General features: G+C 39.6%; 1 protein-coding gene across 4 annotated transcripts in view; it reads left to right on the top strand.

Annotated features, from left to right (window-relative positions):
- The window catches only part of CTNNA3 (catenin alpha 3), a 1,027,502-nt gene that overhangs the window by 103,706 nt on the left and 902,580 nt on the right, over window positions 1–21,216 (top strand). For all 4 annotated transcript variants that reach the window (XM_042459353.1, XM_042459352.1, XM_042459355.1 and 1 more), the window contains exon 5: window positions 5,860–5,979. In XM_042459353.1, coding sequence (XP_042315287.1) covers window positions 5,860–5,979 — 120 coding nt within the window. The remainder of the gene's footprint in view (window positions 1–5,859; window positions 5,980–21,216) is intronic.

Genomic DNA, 21,216 nt, shown 5'->3' with positions numbered 1-21,216 from the left:
TGGCCCCAAATTCCCCCCATTACCCACTCTCTCCACAACGATAGTGGCTGCCTTCCCATGTGCTCTCCATTTGTTGCCTGACACTGCTGCTGAGGTCACAATGATGCATCCAGTCAAGTTATTGATGGTGGGCACCTTATTCTGACCTCAGAGCAACTTGTGCCTGCAATGGTAGAACTGGGCAGCTCACAGGGACCATGTGGGAAGGTAATTTTTATTGTTTCTTGTGTGCCTTCAAGTCACTTCTGACCTACAGCACTTTACATTCCTATACCGCTTCATAGTGAACTAAGCAATCTCAAGGGACTTTATCAGACTGGCAAAAAAGACAGGAGCATAGTGGTATGCTCCTGTTAATATTGCACAATAACATGAAGATTATCATATGACAACACATGATATTACTATCATCTCTTTATTATCTCATGAATAAAGAGTCATCCTAGCACCACTTTTTAAATCATGGGAAAATCCCATCAATAACAAGCAGTGTTAGAATGCCTCTTTATTCATGGGACAATTGAGGAATATTCACTACATCGTGTGATGTAGTGTAGTAATCTTTGCATTATTGCACGATATTGATGGGAGCATACCACTATGCACCCATCTTTTTTGCCAGTCTGATAAAGTCCTAAGTAGTTTAGAATGTGTTAGCCAATTGTCCCCAGCAATCTGGGTAGTCATTTTACTGACTTATGAATGGATGGGAGGCTGAGTCAACCTGAAGACCTGCGGGTTCGAACTCACAACATTGTGAGTACCATTGTGGTACCATTGCAGTACCAGCATTTAACCACTGTGCCACTGGAGCTCCTTCAATCATCAAAAAGACAAACTTACCACAGGATTTTCTTGGCAAGATTTGTCCAGAGGAGGTTTGCCATTGCCATCCTCTGAAGCTAAAAGAGTGTGACTTGCCCAAAGTCACCCAGTGCTTTTCTATGGCTGAACTGGGATTTGAACCCTGGTCTCTTAGAGTCATAGTCTCATGCTCAAACCACTACACCAGGAGAGCCAAAATCTGGAGTAAAAGGTAAGATGTTAAAATTTGGGTTAAAAGGAGGAAAGCCCAAATTGGGTGTGGATGTCACGAAGACAATCTGCACCTAGTTTCAGGATTTGGCCCTGTGTCATATAAACAGGTGCAGCAAGCCCAGGGGGAATTCGAAGTGTATAATCCATGCTGACAAGCCCTTAGATTAATGGCAAGGATCTAATTATTTTCTTCTGCTAATCAAACAACTTCAGTGAGTGGAACTGTGAAAAAGGAGAAGACAATTTACTTTCTCCCTCAAGCCCATCTTTAAAATCTGGGTAAAAATTCTTGAGAAGGTTTGCTTTTACTTAGTTGTGGATCTGGTGACTGATGCACCCAGGACATCTGTGTTTCCTACTGAGACCTATTTTCCCAGGCAATGTTTGGCTATGTGTTTAGAATGATTAGTTTTAATATTTTAATTATAGCTTTGTTTTCCACCCTCAATATTTTATTGTTAATGGCTTTGGCTGCTATTTTTGTCAAAATGTAGGACATATATTTAATAAATAAATAAATAGCTTCTCTTCTTAGCAAGTGGTGTGGGTGGCTAAGTTTTAATTATATTTCACATCAGATAGTACAAAACCCAATCTGTTCAAAGCCAATCTAAATAGTAGTCTCTCACACAATTCTGATATTAATCTGGAATCAGCACAGGGAAAATGAACATATAGCACAAAATTGTGTCTGCAGCTAATAAATGATTTATTTATTTAAAAGTTTTAACCTCCTCTAACTAGATGCATTTCCCTGAAGAGGGGGCTTACAAGATAACAAAAACTGAAACATATAGTTACAATTAAACACAATGATGACAATGATTTTCAAACACACACACACACACACCTACCTACCTCTGTTCCAGCAGTTTTGCCAAGGTCAAACCAGTTTATACATAACTCAGTGCAGTCCAGTTTGTAGCAAGTCTGCTGTCTGCTCTTTTCCAGCTTCATAGTTTAAGAACAATCATATATATCTTCTTTCTTGCTTTTATACTGGACCTGCATCTTCCTCAAACACACAGAACCTTAAATGTCTATTTACTGTCATTGCTTCTGAAACCATGCTGATGTTGTATAGCAGCTATATTAGTTAACGTGCAGGTTGTATGACATAACTGTACTCTGGAGAGCTGTCTATATGAAAGAGACCTACACAGTACATATTATGAAGGTCTAGCTTAGTGGTGCCCAAACCTTTTCAAGCTGCTGTCCCCTTTCTCATGGGCAACAACCCAAATGCCTACCAATGCCTATTTCTTGAAATTAGGGCTACTGTTCTACCGTAAATTCAAAACTACCAATCTTAGTCCCAGCTCCCTTTGCAAAGCCTGGTGCAGCATCCTTTGCACTCAGTCACCCTGGCTGTGTCCCTCTGGGCTGGCAAAGGATTGAGAGTTCTTCCTCACCATGGAGAAGCTTTTTCCTTTAATCTCAGTCATCCTGGAAGCAGCAACTGAGCAGCCAGTCAAGCAGTGACTAAGAAGCCTCTCATCCATATTGACCTTTGCTGCAAGGTTGACATGGGCTAGAGGCTTCTCAGCTTCTGTTCAACTAGCTGCTCAGTTGTGGCTTCCAAGGTGACCAGGTGTAAAAGGAGAAGCTTCTCGATGGTGAGCAAGGACTCTCAATCTTTTGCTGGGGCAATGGGGCACAGCCAACTTCCCACCTTTCTCCCTGGCAAGGAAGGATTCTCAATCTTTCTGGTGGTGGAGGGGAGTGCAGTTGATGTGTGTTATTACAGAGGCCATATGCTCTGGACTGGAGACTGGCATAGATGGGGAAAGGAAGAAATTTAATCTCCAGGAGCTGCTCTAATAGGAAGGACTCTTTCCAAGAATTGACCCCAGAAACAACTTCCCTTCCCTTCCTTCCTTGGAGATGTACCTTCCCCGCACACCTTCAAGTCATTATCCTCCCCAAATATTGTCTCTACCGCCTCTTCTGTTGACCTATCCAATGAAAGAAAGCAGGAGCAGTGCACAGCTGCAACATGCCACACAAGTTCTGGCAAAGCTCACAAAGCTTAAGCAGGGTCTCAAATTTGAAAACTCATTTCTGGGCCCAAACAGACAGGAAAATAAAGGAGCTTTGGGCCACTTTGGAGGTGTGCTGTTTAAATGACACATGTGTTCAAAGAGGCCGGAAGCCACATCAAAGCTCTGCTCCAGTCCAGGGCAGGACTTTGGCATTACTTCCGGCCTCTTAGGATGCATGCGTTGTTTAAACAACACACCTCCAAAATGGCCCATAGCTGTTTTATTTGGCCTGTCTGTTCGGGCCCTTTATTGCCACCTGTCCTCTGTCACCACATTGCTCCAGTCGGTCAGTCAGTCAGTTTGTCTAAAAATGGCAGCACTCTGAGCCACAGAATAGATGCCCTGCACCTAAGCCTCACGAGAATCTTCCAAGTACCACCGCAACTAATAGTGAAAGAAATGGCTCAGGGAGTGAGCTCACACAGGCAGATGAAGAGTAGGAGACACCACCACATCAAGTGATTGGTGAGGCTGCACAGTGATTTTAAGGGCGTCTGAAAAAAGATGTTTCATGTAAACTTCATCCTCACCATGGTCCTAAAGGCCATTGGTTCCTGTTGTCTTTCTTGTATTCCAGTACCCCACCTGCATCTTTCCAAACCCCCCCCCCACTGGTGTGTGTGTGTACCACCCACTTTGGGAATCAGTGGTCTAGTTATTACACATTTTAGCACATAAAATGAACTTGCTCATTTGAGTTTGTTCAGATACTGCTTGAGAAACATGCAGTAAAAAGGGGAAAAACATATGACCTGATATATGGCCTTAAATGCCAGGGTAAAAATGGTTCTGTGGCTTTTCTTATCTGGGTCCAATCCATGACACACACTAGAACATCTCTGATGGTTCCTCTCCTGAAAACAACAACAAAATGAAGATAAGCAACACATGGCTCCCCCCCACACTTTTCAATTTACATAAGTCTAAATAGGCTGGCTTTTGTTTTCTACTTTCAAACTAGGGTCCATTTCAGAATGATTCAATCATTGTATTAGGTGTGATCTGTGAATGATTGAATAATTTATTTATCTGAGCACCAAGGGGAGAGACAGCATGATGTAGTGGTCTGAGTGTTGGACAAGGTCTCAAGGAGAACTGGGTTCAAATTTCCACTCAAACATAGAAGTGTATTGAGTGTTTTGGGGAAAGGAAGTGGCAAACTTCCTTTGAACAAACCTTGCCAAACTGTGATAGATTCACTTTAGGATCGCCATACATTGGAAATGACTTAAAGTTGCACAGCAACAACAAAAAGTACAAAGGGCATTACAACAAAAATTAAGAATATATTAAATATAACATTATAACAAGCAATGATTTCCCATATAACAAAGTTCTATAACAAATATCCTTTACAGTCCACTAAAATGTATATTAAACGTTATTGAATATCTTCTGGACTATTAACACAGAAGTAATGGGAAATGGTCAATAAGGTTCTTTTCAGATCTAAAACCTTGTGTACATGTATACAAAGAGAAGTACTTTCTCAAGTATGGAGGTCTTGATGACATCCAGCCCTGTATGTAATTTTGCACTGAGTTTGGCCCTGGCCCCAGAGTTTGCTTCTCCATGAAAGCCTTCCTAATCCTCACTACCAAAGCAGCCAGATGCTAGAAGCCTAGAACAATACTATTTCACTGCTGCTGTTTAATTAATGCCCAAATAGGGACTAGTCTTTCTTGTTGGAAAACGTGTAAGTTAGTAATGGATTGCTAAAGCAACGTTTGGCAAAGTGGAAGCTGAACAACAACCAGTCAGTGCCCACCCATCTGTGAGGCCTAACAGAAATGAATAAGCATAGGGGCAAAACAGATAGCCCGAAGTGGTGGCTTGATGCCACCCCTTTCAGAGCCAGATCGGGCCCAATTCAGTGCTTTGCTGTGCCAAAAAGAACCGGCAAAATGATGCACCTTTTTAGAGTGGCAAAAGGGTGTCCTTTCTATTGTGGCAGCGGCTTTTCCACATTTCTTGGCGCAGCATGTGTAAATGCTGCACCAAAGAAGTGGTGTGATGCCACCTGTCGTGTGGTCAGGAGGCATGATGCCAGCATCGGGGTGGAGTCGGGGCGTGTGGCATGCAGTTGGCTCACACTCATTCCACCCCAATGCCAGCGTTTTATGCCAGTCTGTTTAGCCCCATAATCTTCTTTTTAAAACACATAAAAGTAGCTTTGCTTACAATACTTGTTCATAATGAAATGCATGATCTAAGGGAGAAGGAAGAGGAGGAGGAGAATATGGCTGCAAGATGGAATGATGCAAGAAGACAGAGAGATGGAAAAATATATCTCACAAACAGAAAGGCACCATAAGTAAATCCTGGAGAGTAACATGCAAACTAACTTTTAGCAAGGATAAGCATGCCAAGGTTGCTAACTCTAACATTGTCTTTGACAGATACATTTTTCAGAAAAGTAGTAGTGGCGTATCTTGAGTGGCTTGCATCCAGAGAGTCTTGCTATCTGCCTAATAAGGAGACTAATAAGTCCTAATAAGGAAGGAGACTAAGGAGTCTCCTTCCTTAGAGGTCTTCAAACAGAGGCTGGATGGCCATCTGTCGGGGATACTTTGATTGTGATTTCCTGCATGGCAGGGGGTTGGATTGGATGGCCCTTGTGGTTTCTTCCAACTCTATGATTCTAATAATTTTATTTAGAATGCAAGGGGACCTGGTGCCAGTCCCAACAGAGCCCAAATTAACATATTTCTGGTGACTTCTTTCCTAATCAAGTATGGGGAATTCCTAACAATGTTTTTCTCCATTTGTGTGGCTACAGGTTCAAAGAACATTTGAGTCTCTTCGGAATGTGTCTAGCAAATCTGAACTACAGAAAACATATAAAAATCTCCAGGAAGGTTTGAAAAAGCTGGACCACTTGGCATACAAGCGACAACAGGTAAGTACAATGAAATACTTTTTACTGATGCAAAGTGAGGTGTGTTTACTTAGACTGTGGCTGTTCATGTCAGCTTCTCTGAAAAGGGTAGGCATATGGTGTCAGCCTAAAGAGAAATTCGTAAAGGAAAACGATTTGAAGCAAAAATAAAGCAATTCAGCAAGAGCTACCCAGTGTGACCTTTGATTCCTCCACCTCCACATGAGTGTGTCCATGTTGAACAATTCTCATAAAGTCTTAACTGTAAGCTAAATTTGCTTGAATACTTAAAACCTTAGCATTATTCCTGGCCTAATTTTTTTTAAAATCTATTTTATAGGTGTTTATTCCTATTCCCACAACTACAATGTTTCTTCAGATTCCTTTTCTTAGGTCTAGGAGAAAAATACAAGTTGCAGTCTTTTACATGAATCCATTTACACAGAGCACATTTGCAAGCAAGCATTTGGTTATTAATTAAGGTTATGAAAACAAAATGCAAAGGGAACTCTGACTATTCAATTAAAATGTGGTAAGGTTTTTATTTTTGGTTTTTATGTTGGACTCATTTTTGTTGTGTATTGTTGAAATGTGTTTTGCTTATATTGTAATAAATACTGCATAACCAAAGCTATTGCAGTTTTGATTAGTTACAAGTTATTACAGTATAGGCTAACCTATTAGCTCATATAATAAAGGATCCTTTATAGTACTTGTTTATTTTTTCATCCATATCTCCATATTTGGTTGAATATGTTTTCTTAAACAAAATTTCAATTAAAAACATAAAACATTTAACATCACCCCTCTAGAGTCTTTTTCAATTATATGATGAATATAAATATTTTGGAAAGAGATCTCTTCCATAAAAATACCCCAGCTTGTTAAGTAGATTCTAAAACATATTGTGTATTTATTTATTTTTGTGCAAAAATAAGGAATATAGTTTTAACTTCAGTTAAAATTGGTCATGCGTATCTATCATGGAAATTACTAGGGCAGTTGGTTGTGTCCAAGTTAAGGCTCATTACTTTCAAAAGCATGATCTAGAGCATGTTCACTTGGACAGTGCACACAGTCAAGACTATCTTTAGGGGTTAGATTATATACATAAAATGCTATGGCATTCAACGGAAATGTTTTAAAGTGTCTGTTTGTTGTTTGCACACAAAAAACCAAGGTATTTTGTAGAAAAATGCTTTTCTTGGTGGGCTGTAAATCCAAGGATCTTCTTGGTGTACAAGAGAACCTCATGTCTTGCTGTTGATCTGTGGTTTTTTGAAATGAAGAGGGCTGTATTGGCACCAGTTGGGCAGAAAGACCCATTGATGGTGGGCCCCTTGAACAATTACTGTACTGTATATACAGAGACTACACATAGTGGTCTGTTTTTGGTGGCAAGCTGACTATAGGCTAGGACTGTTAGACCTGGCAAGGGCTGGGAAGCCAATTAGTCTGGTTCATTATAAAGGAGAATTCTTGCATTACTGATCACAACATGGGACTAGAATTGTTTAGCATTTTTGAAAGGTCAAAATAGATGTGAGGGAAGCATAGTTTTGAGTGCATACAAGCACGCCTCAGTTAACAAATGCTTTGAAAAAGAAGCTCCTTTTTACAGAGTCTTTTTATACCTGTCAGACTCCCCTTTCCCCTTGGTCATCCATCTAGAGCAGTGGTTCTCAACATTTGGGCCTCCAGATGTTTTGGACTTCAATTCCCAGAAGTCCCAGTCAGTATGCTCATTGCTCATTGTTCAGGAATTCCGGGGGAAAGTCTGGGTCAGAGAAGCAGGAAGAGTGTGCATGTGCCTTTGCAGACTGCTAGGCGAGAAAGCCTAGGACAGAGAAGCCTGCAAAAGGCACATCATGCATGCTCCTCCTGTTCCTCCTCCTCTGTCTCAGGCATCCTAGAGCAGCCGGGAAGGGGGAAGAGGCTCCAATCAGGTGTCACCCCTCTTCTTGCTTCACCTAGTGCAGTCCCCCCCCCCCCATGTCTCCCAATGATGCTAGTTAACCCTACTGTAGCTGTGTGTAACCACCTAAATGAGGCAAGGTAAATACCAGCTGCTGTCAGAATCCCTTACATGAAATGAAAAGCAAAACAGAGAGAAGAAGAAAGCAGATAAGCCTTCCTCAGCAGTCATCCCTGGCATGTTAAAAAAAAAAAAGCATAGTGATCAAAATGGAAGTCATAAGAAAATTGATAGCTGGTGACAGAAAAATAAATAAATCCCTGAATGCATTTTGGAAGAAGCTTTCAAGTGGTCTCTAGAAGGTTTAAAATGTTTTTGTTTACTTGTCCAAGGCTTACCTAACCTGGGAGATTATCATGTGCAAAAATAAAACAATTTACCCCTGCTGGGATACAGTCGCTTATGGGATGCCATCGGGAATTATTGCATGAAAAATGTTGCTAATGCCACTGGGTGATTGCATCCTGGCTGCATCCCAGCTCCCAGCTGTGCTCAGCCAGCCAATTTGCAAACATGGGAATTTCCTGTCTTTGCAAATTGGCCAGCTGAGTGTGGCTGGGTGCTGAGATGCAGCCGGAATGCAGTCACCTTGTGACATCGGTGGCATTTTTCATGTGATAATTCCCGATTGCATCCCATAAGCGACTGTATGACAGCAGGGGTAAGTCACGTTATTTTTGCATGGGATAATCTCCCTGGTTGTTTCATTTCACATGTACATATTGTTAGTTTAGAATAAAAGATTTACTGATATGTGTTGAATGCTCTTCTTTTTTGTGGTATAGAAATATATACCTCTTCTTTCCATGTTATTTCTGCATCTGGTCCCAAATTTTCTGTTAAAGAAATAATGTCCAGGAAAACATCTGCTTTTTAAACTAAGGTATACTTGTATGATCATTTGTATTTAGCTGGCTATGCTTTTTCCTTTATGATTTAGGATTTGCATATATGTTTCCATCAATTACTGTTTCACCAGCAAGAACATTTTATGTGCTAAATAGCTTCTACTTAGATTGTGGTTTTACTTTAAGCTGCATTTTGAATGTATAAATATTGCTATATTTTGCTTCCTTTCTATCTTGATTTTTTTTAAAAAAAACCTGCCAGTAGGTGACAGTGTTTTCAAAGATATCTCCATTTACTTGAAGATTTATATTTTCTCTTGTTGATGGTTTAGCATTAGGAATATTATTGAATTTAGGGCTGGAAGCATTAATAGACTTATTTGATGAAGCTAAATTTTAATTGTTGAAGCCAAGATTTAAGGGCACATTTGTTTATTATTTGAAAATATTTTGGTTCTTGTGTGCTTGCAACAGGAGGTGAAATTAGGGAGGAAAAAAAATATAAAAGATGACCTTCCCATCTAACAGTGAATGGTACAGCTTGTTTATTAATTATCTGATTTTAAATATTTACTTCAGTGATTGAAAAAGATCTATGTTTAGCTGTTAATAATATGAACATTTATTAATGATTGTTTATAACGCAGATGGCTAACCATCAAAAATATTGAACCAACTGAAATTCTTAATTCATTTTGTTACATTTTACAAAGGGTTTAGACAGTCAGTTTCTAAGGCTTCGTTCACACTACATAATAAACCATTTTTGAGTTGAACTGATGAAGCCATTTAGCACTAAATAGATGTTCACACTATTCATACCATGATCGAATTTGCCCATTTCAGTTTACTCCACATTCACATTCAAAATAGGATGAAATCAAAATGGAGGTGATCCACAGGGGTGACCATGCCACAGGGAACCGAATCCAATCGATAGCGTGTTCATACTTGCACTGAATGGATTTATTTCAAAATATGCAGGAGTGCTGTGGATTCAGAAGAACCGGTTTAACTGGGTTTAGCACTGCGCCCCTGGGAAACAGTGCCAGTAATTTGGCAGAAGTGTGAACAAGGGCCTTTTGAACTGGTTTACACCGATCTGAAAACTGGTTTATAAGGTAGTGTGAATGGGACCTAAAAAGAGTGATCAAATCACTTTGGAAAATAAAATATATATGTGTGTTGTGACAAAAAAAATCTATCCAAACTGAGTATTTACCCATCTTAATCATCATTGCACCTAGATATATGATTAAATGTGTCATTTTGAGGGTGAAGGATGGCAGCTCCATATTTATAGGACTGGTTGTGCCATTGGGCAGAATGAAGCAGTTACCTCAGGTAGGAGAGGCTGGAAGGAAGTAGCAGAAATGCCAAAGCATCTCCATCTGATATATGTGCATGCCACATGTCCTGTCTGGTTCTTCTAAACTATCCTGCTTAGTACAGAAGATGCTGTTGCCTCACTGTCATCGAAGTTTGATTTATCAAGGAGTCTAGCCACTTCTGTATGTGGACTGGGGTAGGGACAGTATTTTATCATTGGCCACAAGCAGAAATATGTCTTGGGCCAGCCCTGCAAAATGAATGAGCAAATTAATAACATTTGCTGGTCTCACACTGCAGCAAAATGACTCCAGATTCTTTATTCATTTCCATAGACAGAGGGCACACAACTCTCCGAGCATTTGACATTATTTTAATGAATGCATAGTCACTTTCTCATTGTTTTGGTAGGAATGCGCACAGGTTGCGCTCTATGACTTGTGCAAGCCTCTCTGTAGAGGTCACCCTTTGAATGTCAGAAGAAGCACCTGTTGCCAAACGTAGACCAGTATGCACATTTGACCATCAGCACTCCATCTGCATTGTCTGAAGCTCCTTTCAGTGTAATCTGAGCAGCTACCTCTGCTGCCTTTCTTCTAGATACTACATGTCAGGTTGGACATGATCATAGTTTGTGGGTATTGAAATATCTTTGACATTTATCTTGGTTGGCTGCCAAAATGAGTATATGTTCTTAAGTCACGGCTGAATTCAAATTGAACTGAATAGAACTGAAACAGAGCTTCACATTTTTCTGGAATACTTAGATTTAGAGATGTGGCTTAGGTCTCTTGCTAGTTATGAACAATCTTATCTGGAACTCTTTGAACTCCAGTGTGATAACTGATTCTCCTGCATTTATCTGTGCACAAAGCAGAAAACACTGTACAGAACAAGAATGTTAATTTAGTTGTAGACATAGTGCTGAATTGCTCTTTTAAGTTGGTTGACTGCTGCTAGAAACTTGATAAAGAAATAGAATTGCTGAAAGTCTTTAGAAGGACAGAATGCTGTGAGGTTTTTTGTTGTGTGCTTGTTTTGCATCCATGCTTCAGTTATAGACATTAACATATAGGCCAGCAAGGGCAGGACACTAGTTTACAAATCCCAGCAGTGTAATTCTTGGCCCCTGCACATTTTGATCCCTAAGCTATGCAGAGGATGACAGAAAAAGCTGACATGCACGATAACTTCTGTAGCTCAGGAACCGGGACTGTTTCACAACCCAGAATTACTCACAAGACTATTCTCCTGGACCAGGTTCTCCCATAGAAATTCATTGTGTGAGACAGTTAAGTTTATTGCATGGCACTTGCAGAAACGGAAATGGAATGGAACAGCACGGAACGGATGGCACAGAACAGAAAAGAACGGAATGGGGGGGTGAACGGGTTACTGCATGGGAGAACACCGCCAGTGCTGCCGGGAGTCCCCAAGCTGTTCCCCATCTGTTCCATGGCAACCAATTTTGAAGGATGATTTTGAACCATTCTTCAAAATTGCCTGCCAGGAACAGCTGGAGAACGGCATGGAGACTCCCGGCAGCATCGGCATTCTCCTATGCGGTAACACACATTCTCCCCTTGTTCCGTGCCATTCCGTTCCTGTTCCTGCAAGTGCCGTGAAATAAACATAATTGTATGAGAGAGACACTCTCTCTTACATAGCCATTAATATTGTGTGCCTTCAAGTTGTTTCCAATTTATGGTGACCTAAGGCAACCCTTTTGGGTTTTTCTTGGGCTGAGAGTGTATGACTCGCCCAAGGTCACCCAGCAGATTTCTGTGGCTGAGCCAGAAATTGAACCTTGGCTTCCAGAGTCATAGTCCAAAGCTCAAACCACTATACCACATTGGCTGGGAAGACAAGAAGTTAAAAATGTAAAAATACTCTGTATATTTAAATAATTATGTTATAGTCTAGTACCTGTTCACTTCAAGAAAATCAAGGGAGCAATTCATTGTGGGGTCTGAAGCAGGTTATCTAGTTACTACCTAGTTATTTTAAAGTGTAGGTCCAAGCTATACCATCATCATTATCACTATCTTGCGCCTAATACCAAACATTATACTTGACAGAATACTTAAATCCGAGAAATAAATTTTAGGGTTTTAAAGTTTTTATTTTAATCAAGATTACAATATGTAGCCAATGTATGATTTAAGTTATTGGTTCTACCTATATTTCTAGACTTTGTTAATGCTTATGGCATATTGTACAAATAGTAATCTTTCAGTGCAGTGTATTTGCTACCTCATATCATCCCTGGCTAGGTCTTGAATTCTCTTGAGTGAGAATCTCATCTTTAGAAAAAGAAAAACAGACCTTGCCTGTAAATTTCTAAAAGTAATTTTATCCCTTTAGAACCATTTCTACATAGTTCTTGAGACTATAAGACATATAAGCAACCCCTCCCACAAAGGACTTCTATGTTTGGAATTATTTTGAATGCTTTAATTCAAAGGAACCATCATTTCACAAATACTTGAATCTATATCATTGTGTTATAGATAAGCCGAATGAAAAAATGTCTTCAGAGGCTGCAATGATTTAGGGCCTTATCGCACCACTTAAATAACCTGGCTTACCTCTTCCAAATTGAAGTGTAATTCAGACTGCAGCTGGTCTGGACTTGGCTGGCGGCTTCAATGGCAAAATCCTTGCACTAGGACCCCGCTGCAGTCCAAGTTACGCTTCAGTTTGGAAGAGGTAAGTCAGGATATTTAAGCGGTGCGATAAGCTCCCTACAGAAGCTATGCCATGCCCCCAAACTATAACCCTAGGAAAAATATCATAGAGATCAGCTACTAAGGAATGTAACAAACATTTAGTTACTGACTTTTTGAGAGAAAACCCACTGCTGGGCTGTGATTCAAATACATTTCCTTTTAAAAATAAAGAACTGAATAGTTTCTTTTATTAAACAAATAAATGGCGAGAGACTCGCATAGTTTATTATTCCTTGTCATGAACATAGTATAAGATAATATCATTCAAAAGTTGTTTTGGCTAATAAGTCAGTTAGGAAAATTTAGGGGCCAAAAGATCAACATATACATCAAGGCTGGAGTAAGTGTTTTCGCTCCCCAGAATTTTTTTTTTAAAGCAATTGAAATTGTATGCAATACATTTTAAATTTTACTTTTTAAAAAATATTGACAACTTAAAAATGGTTTTGTGGTGTGCTACCAAAATTTGGTGGCATGCTGCTACATGCGCTAGTGGTCAAGGGGGAAAGGAATTAAATGCACTATAGCCAATTAGATATTCAGCATCACAGTCAATATTATAGATGTTTTAATTCCTTTTAGTCCAGTATGAACAGTCAACAGCATATTAACTGCAGTCATCAGAAGTACATTTAAGGTACAATATAGAAATATCACTTTAATAGTAATTTATGAGATATAAGTAAAGAATATTATTTAAAAATGAGTGGAAGATTTTAATGAATTTAATGTTTAATGAGGTATTGTATATACTAGTGTACATGTCGACCTCATGTATAAGTTTCAGGGTCAAAATACTGGATTTTGATATGACCTGTGGATAAGTCGGGGTAAAACTTAGAGGGCTATAAGGAAGGATGGAAAGGGGGAAATACCACTTCCATCCCTCCTTCTCCTTCTCTGGACCTCTCCCAACTGATACCCAGGTGCTGGAGGAGAGGTTTTAACATCAGATTGAGAAAGGAAACAAATGGATTTAAATGGAGAGTTGTTTCCCTAGGAAGCCAGGTCTTGCAAAAGGGACCAGAGAGAGAAACAAGTGGATTTAAATGGAGAGGTTTTTCCATAAGAAGTCAGGGCTGGCAAAACAGACCAGAGAGAGAAGCAAGTGGATTTAAACGGGGAGTTTTTCCGACAGGAAACAAAGGCTTGCAAAACGAACTGGAAGGGGAAGGAATTGGTGTTCGATGGAGATTGGGGCATTAGGCTTGCTTGCTTTAGGACCTTTTTTTAACACTACCGATGTATTGACTCTTATATAAATCTACCCAAAATTTTAGGGTCAATTTTGTGGCATAAATTTCTTGACTTCTATTCGAGTATATACGGTATTAATTTCACCAGATTTGTAACTTATCTTAACATATATGCAACTTTTAACGATTTTGGCTGGAATCCTTTGGGGAGTTATGAATATGTAAGCCAGAGTTAAGCATTCATAATGACGGGATATTCACAATTCCTATGTATTTCCTAGTTTAAATGACATGTAGGAATCATGAAAGTCCCCCAATCCCCACATACTAGGATGCAGTTGCAATGATCAAGGTTTCCCGGTTTGCCTGATGCTTGGGAAGCAGCTGTCATTTCCGTCCCCTCTTGCACAAACGATCTCTAGCACAAGGGTGGGTGTGCAACAGGGACTCTTCTTCTACCTCTCATAATGGAGATTGCTTATGGGAGGGGATGGGAACATCACTTTACTACTTCTTGAGCTGGGACAGACCCCCCAACTGAACGCAGTAGCTGCTTCTCGGTGAGTGGGGATTAAGAAATGAGGAATGTAGGCCAACAATCACTGTATTGCTTCATAACTATGGTAGCTACTCATTTGTAACTGCCCAATAGGATTTTACTCTATTTTTAACTTTTAAAAATCTTTAAAAACAACCAATCAACCAAATTCAAAACTCACAGCAGTATCCCACTGCTGGAATATGTAATCATATTAAGATCTATTTTAGCATTACTTTTTATTTTGCCATACGAGAAGTTTGCTGCTTTAACCATTGTTCTGAAAGCTGGCAATGCCTTGAGCACGCCTGTGGCACTGCTGGCTGCGATTCAAAGGATGTTTTGTTTCTGCTTAGATATCTCTGATAGTATAGTAGCATAATAGCTGGCAACAGAACTCCAAAATATGTAAAAGTATCACTCTGCTCTGATGTAGATGTTAAGGTACTTGTTTGATTTTGATTGCAGACCCCCAGGCTAATAATATGTGATGAAAGAACTTTTAATTTGTCTGTGGTGAAAGATTTTTAATTGATCATGAATTATTTAAATAGTGCTATTTTAAGTCTATATAAGACTATGTCATGACCACTTCTTTGTGAAGATTCCTTTTTCAAAGCCAAACAAAAGATGCCTGTTCAGTAGAAATCCTTAAAGCTTATTTGGGTGTGCAAAGGTATCTTTCCAGAAGATGGAGCACAGTGATCAATTGGACTTCTTTTTTATTCCAAAAATATGCACCCTTTGTACAATATGTGCTTGAACCAGAATGCTCTCTGCACAATGGGGGTTCACAAAAGTAGCCTTTTCCAATATCACTTTACCTACATTTTAAGATTCTTGGGGGTCAGGGTTCTCTGAATCCAATTACAAACACAGGTGTGTTTTGTGATGATACAGGAGGAGGCCTTCTTCCAGTCTGCTCTCAGACTATGGAATTTCCTCTCATGGATGACTAGGTTGACTCTCTATCTGCTTTCTTTCCATTAGCAGGAAGACCTTTGCCTGTTATTGGCTAGATATAAAAGGTTCTTTAAATGGTACATGAAATACATGTATTTTACTGTGTTTTTAAAGTCTTTATTGTGTTTTAAATGTATTTAAACTATTTTAGTGTTTTAAAATGGGATTGATTATTTGCCTGGAAGAAGCAGAGCCCCTCCCTCCGTCCATCTGTCCCTTGGTCCAGGCCTCCGAGGGAGAAAAATCTGGACCTGATCCCCTCCCCCCCCATCACCATTTCTCCTTCTCCTTTTGTGTCGTGTCTTTTAGATTGTAACCTGCGGGCAGGGAACTGTCTGGTTAAAAATTATAATGTAAGCCACCCTGAGAGCCATAGGGCTGAAGGGTGGGATATAAATACCAAACAAACAAACAACAAACAACTATTGTACAATCAGCCCTTGGTATGTGTGGACTTACCACTGCATACAGCATCCATGGATGGCAAGCCCATGTTGTTTCCAATGGCGGCATGTGTGTACAGCCATGCTGCCATTATGGACAGTCCCCATTGCCCCGTAGTGGTGCGTGCATGTATGTAGTTGTGCCACCGTTAAGTTCAATTGTCCTCAGTGGTGGCAGGGGCCGCATGTATGCACCACCATGGGACACCACAGTCTGTTTCTAATGCATGGCCACATGCATGCAGCACCATTGGGGACAATGCGGCTTGAGCATCTGTGGATGAATGGGGGAGGGTCCGAAAGAGATCCCCTTGCAGATACCAAGGCCCAACTGTATACATATTTGTTTTTATTACTTGTTTATTATAACTTTTGGCTGTATTTTTGTATACCCGTGTTATAAACTGGCTTATATTTCAGGTAAGGTAGTCTATGCATTTGTGTGTGTGTGTGTGTGTGTGTGTGTGTTTGTTAAATAAACAAATAAATAAATCTGGAGCCATCCAGGTGTGTTGAATACAACTCCTTCACTCAGACAATGTGGTCAGTATTCAGAAATGTTGTGAATTGAGTCCTGGAGGCATCAGGTTGCTTAACCCTGCCACTGGGTACAGTAGAGTCATGCTTTTATCCCTGATTGTAGAACCTGTGTTCCCAGCATGCTGGGTTGTTATGGGAAAAGGAAAACATATGATGTGCGGGTGAGGTTCTTTCATATTCCTTTTCTTTGCTCTTTTTCATTCTCCCTTCTTAAAGCATCAGTTCAACTTAAGAAACAAGACTAGGTAATCATAAATGTCAAAATTCAGGGCAAATTCTGATATGCAGAATTTGATAAGCACCCTTACAACCCTTTCCCATATACTGCTGCCCCTTGGTTAGTAAAGGAAGCTGAGTTTACATTCCTTGATCAGTTGGGGGGGGGAGCGTTGGGAGAACTAAAAAATGTTGGAAAGACATGGAAATACACATCTAAAATATGACAGATAGGTAACCCGGCATAAATATCATGGACTTTTCTGATATGGTTGTTACAAACACTTTACTAAGAATGGAATGCACTGATCTATTGCTGTCAGAGACAATTAAGTTTATCGCACGGGGCCTAAAACCGGTCCCCAGCGCTTTCAAACGGGGGCGAGCGGGCGGGCGTGCATGGAACGGATGGGCCCCGGATGGGCCCAAATGTGACTTTATCCACGGGAAACACGCCGCCACCGTCGCCGCACTTCCCATTCTGTCCCAATTCTGTTCAGAGGGCGCCATTTCTGGGGACGCTTTGAAACAGTCCCCAGAAATGGCGCCCTCTGGAACAGAATGGGACGGAATGGGAACGCGCGGCGGCGGGCGTTCCCCCATGCGATAAAGTCGCTTTTTGGGCCCCATCCGGTGCCCATCGTGTTCCATGCATGCGCCCGCTCACCCCGTTAGAACGCGCTGGGGACGTTTAGGCCCCATGGATAAACTCAGAGCTACCATAATTGTTGAAGTACCAAAGTCTGTTTGCATTGCAACGGATTGAGAAAAGAATAAGCATGTTAGTCTAAAAGCTGGAAAAGTTTGATTAAACAACAGTTGAGAAATTCTAAAATTTAAGACATTGTGTACAAACTTCATTTTTAATATTTCCAAGAGAAAACAAAGCAAGTTTTATTTAGGATGTAAGCCACATAAACTGATAACTTACAATACCTGCTTTGCCCTTTATCTCTAATAAATAAAGAGAATTCTGTCGTCTGTCTGACAGTTTATATTTCCAAGACCAAGAAACCTTGACCCTGGAAAGCGGGGACACATACTAATAGTATCTTTGGAGGGTGCACTTGGATATGATTGTTTTTAACACACATAAGTTCATTTAAGAGGTCTGTGTATTGGAGACTGCAGTATATCCCCAGTCATTGAGTGGTGGCCAACCTAACCAGAACATAGGTTGTAGTCAAAACTATCTGATGCCAAGAGTGAGTAGTCCAAAGAACAGTGATGTTCTTCAACCCTATGTTCCCTATTACTGACCATGGGGACTCCTTTGAATGGCTTGCTATATTGGTGCAACTTACCTACAAAAACTACAGAATGGCACACTATCTCTTCTTAATCAATCAAAATTTTAAAAACTCATTGCAACACAAACCCAGTCTTTTTTCTCTTATGAGTGTGTGAACTGTGTGGTTGTCTTCATTTTTTCAGTTATGAGTGGTTTGTTTCCTGTGCTAAAGGACCATGTAATTAAAAGGGCCATACCCCTTTAGAAAGGACTCTATGCTTACAGATTCCATCAAATTCTCAAAAAATAAAAAGGCATACATATTTATTAATTTTCCCTTTTTAGTTAATTTATTAGAGTACTTATACCCTGCCTTCACCCCTAAAGACTATCAGAGTGGCTAGGCTATCAGAGCGGCAGGAACCATTTAGTGGAAACGTAAAGATCCTTTTTTAATTTCTAGAGCTAGGAGTCCTTGACTTATATATTTCAAAATGTGAGAGAAGAGATGGCAGTAACAATCCTGCAGATACACACTTTATAATATTATAATAATAATAATAATATAATAATAATCAAATAACAACACACACTTAGAGTACATAATTCTGAGAAGACAAAGCTGTTATTCAGTTTTTTCCCCTAATTATGTATTTCTTCTTGTAAATGATGCATTTACTTTTGTGTGTCATTGATTTTTCAGAATATTCTCATCTCCCCAAAGGTACATATTAATATGTGCAATATAAGAAAACAGAAAGTCATAATTAGACAATGACCAGACAATCTTAGATATTTATAGATGTTTATGTAGATCACTAATACTTCTAATATGCAATAGATGTCGGACTGGAAAAACAGAAGAAACTTAAGATATGATTAAATTATTAAATAATAGGCTTTTCTTTCACTGTTTCACTTCAAGCTGGCTAAAAGAGCATATTATTAACAGTTCAAGCCATATGTTGTAATTACTAAGCTCAGATTTAACAAAATTTAAACATTATAATAGATCAGGTATATAGAAGGAGTACCCCAGATCAGGTAAGAAATGTAACATACTCAGCACCTAATATGCGGCCTGTTTTTCCCTTTAAACCCTTGGCTCAAAATCAGTTTTCCACCACTTGCTTGAAGTCTAGTGATGGTAATTTGGCTATCACACCTATTCAGGTTATATATCCCTAAGGTTTTGCCCTTATTGTGCCGCCTCATTCTATTCTGTATTGCAGGAGAAGGTGATATTTCTCCCCTAGAGGGTTTGTTTGCATTTTTCAGTGTCTAGCAAGACATGTGATGCGAATTATTTTAGCGATAGAATTTCTTGGGAATAGCACTTCATAGTTAAGCAAAAATACTGCCAAGTCAAGTAGTAATTGAATATTATCTGGTATTGTCTTGTGTTACTGTTCACAAAAAATAGTTTCCTCTCTTGCAGATATCACATCCAGAAGTCTCTCTTTTTGTGACATACCAAACTTTAAACTGAAACCAGTGGTTTTTTTTTAAAATTTTGTGCACTAAGATGCAATTGTATCTAAAATCATTTTGTTACCCACAGTCAGATTAACTGAAAATAATGTTCTTTGGTAATCAAGGAACCCATATTAATGAAGGACTTTCACAGTTCAGATCTGTCAGCCACTTTTTATAAAAAGTTTAAGACCTTTACATCTGACTTTCAAGATGTAACAGTGCACTGTTTTTTGCATCGCTTCTGTCCCTGTCTCTAAGATCTTGTAGGATATATTGTATCTGTTTTGTAAACCTGTTATTTCACTGCAGCTGCCAGTAGCTCTTTTAGTGTCAACAATTTAGTATTATAGAGTGGCCACATGGTGATGTAATTCACAGCCACGATTTGAAACATTGAAGCCCCTCTTCAGATGGTCGAAAACTGCCGAATCACAATCAATGCTGGTGGGAATCTTTCTTCGCTGCCCTTGTCCTTGGCTTCTACCTATCACTGGCAGTGTGCATACACAGCTGAATATGCATAGAAACAGAGGCCTTGACCTCTAAATATTTTTAAAATATCTGACGAGGAGGCTGAGATTTGTGTCTCCCAGAACAGGATGTGCTATTTGATGCAATCTCTCCCTTTCTCTGTGTACTTAAGTTGACAGCCGACTTATGGTGTCCCATGAATTTTGTAAAGTTTTATTAAGCAGGGAGTAATCACAGTTTTGCCAGTTCTTTCCTCAAAAAATATAGCCTACAGCATCTGGTATTCATTGGCAATCTCATATCCTGGGGAAGAGAAGGTTAAGAGGTGATATGACAGCCCTGTTTAAATATTTGAAGGGATGTCATATTGAGGAGGGAGCAAGCTTGTTTTCGGCTGCTCCAGAGATTAGGACCCGGAGCAATGGATGCAAGCTCCAGGAAAAGAGATTCCACCTTAACATTAAGAGGAACTTCCTGACAGTATAGGCTGTTCGACAGTGGAACACACTCCCTCAGAGAGTAGAGTCTCCTTCTTTGGAGATCTTTAAGCAGAGGCTGCATGGTCATCTGTTGAGGATGTTTTGATTGAGAGTTCCTGCATGCCAGGGGGTTGGACTGGATGGACCTTGCGGTCTCTTCCAACTCTATGATTCTATGATCCAACTACTAACCGGAGTTGACTCTGCTTAGCTTCCAAGATCAGTCCGGACTAGGTGCCTTTAGGGTATTTAGGTCCTTGATGCAATCTACAGCATAAAATTTCTCTTGTAATTTGACCCCCCCTTTCATCTTATACAGGAGAACTGCATTTTCAATTATGTGGTCTCCATCTGCTTTGGGACTGTTTATGAATGAAGCAGCTATACCAAGGGAGATAACATGGATTTTTTTTTCATTCTTTCAGTACTCGCTCTGTCTTGCACACTTGAGCACACATTTTTATTATAAAACTATCACTATTGAATATTTCATGATTATATTTCACTCAGAAAAATCTTTATATAGGATTGAGTCATGAAAGTAATTTTTTTATAATTAAAATAAATTTTATTGATTAAAATTTCGAATCATACATACTTTCCATCACTATTTAAACATTCTTAAAACTTTATCTCAATAATTCACAATATCATCATTACACAAAGTGATTTGGGGTATGAAGGAAACTCTTCTAATATATTGATATAAAGCAAAATAACCTATTCACAATACACTTACTTCTTATCTTATCCTTCTACACTCAGTTGTTTCCTATTCATCTCTTTCCCTTCAAACCTAAATTTTCCATCCAAATCCTTCAACT

The sequence above is a fragment of the Sceloporus undulatus genome, chromosome 3, assembly GCF_019175285.1.
Source record: "Sceloporus undulatus isolate JIND9_A2432 ecotype Alabama chromosome 3, SceUnd_v1.1, whole genome shotgun sequence".
Classification (NCBI taxonomy): Eukaryota; Metazoa; Chordata; class Lepidosauria; order Squamata; family Phrynosomatidae; genus Sceloporus; species Sceloporus undulatus.
Note: the sequence above shows the minus strand (reverse complement) of the source record. Positions and strands in the feature narration are given on the sequence as shown.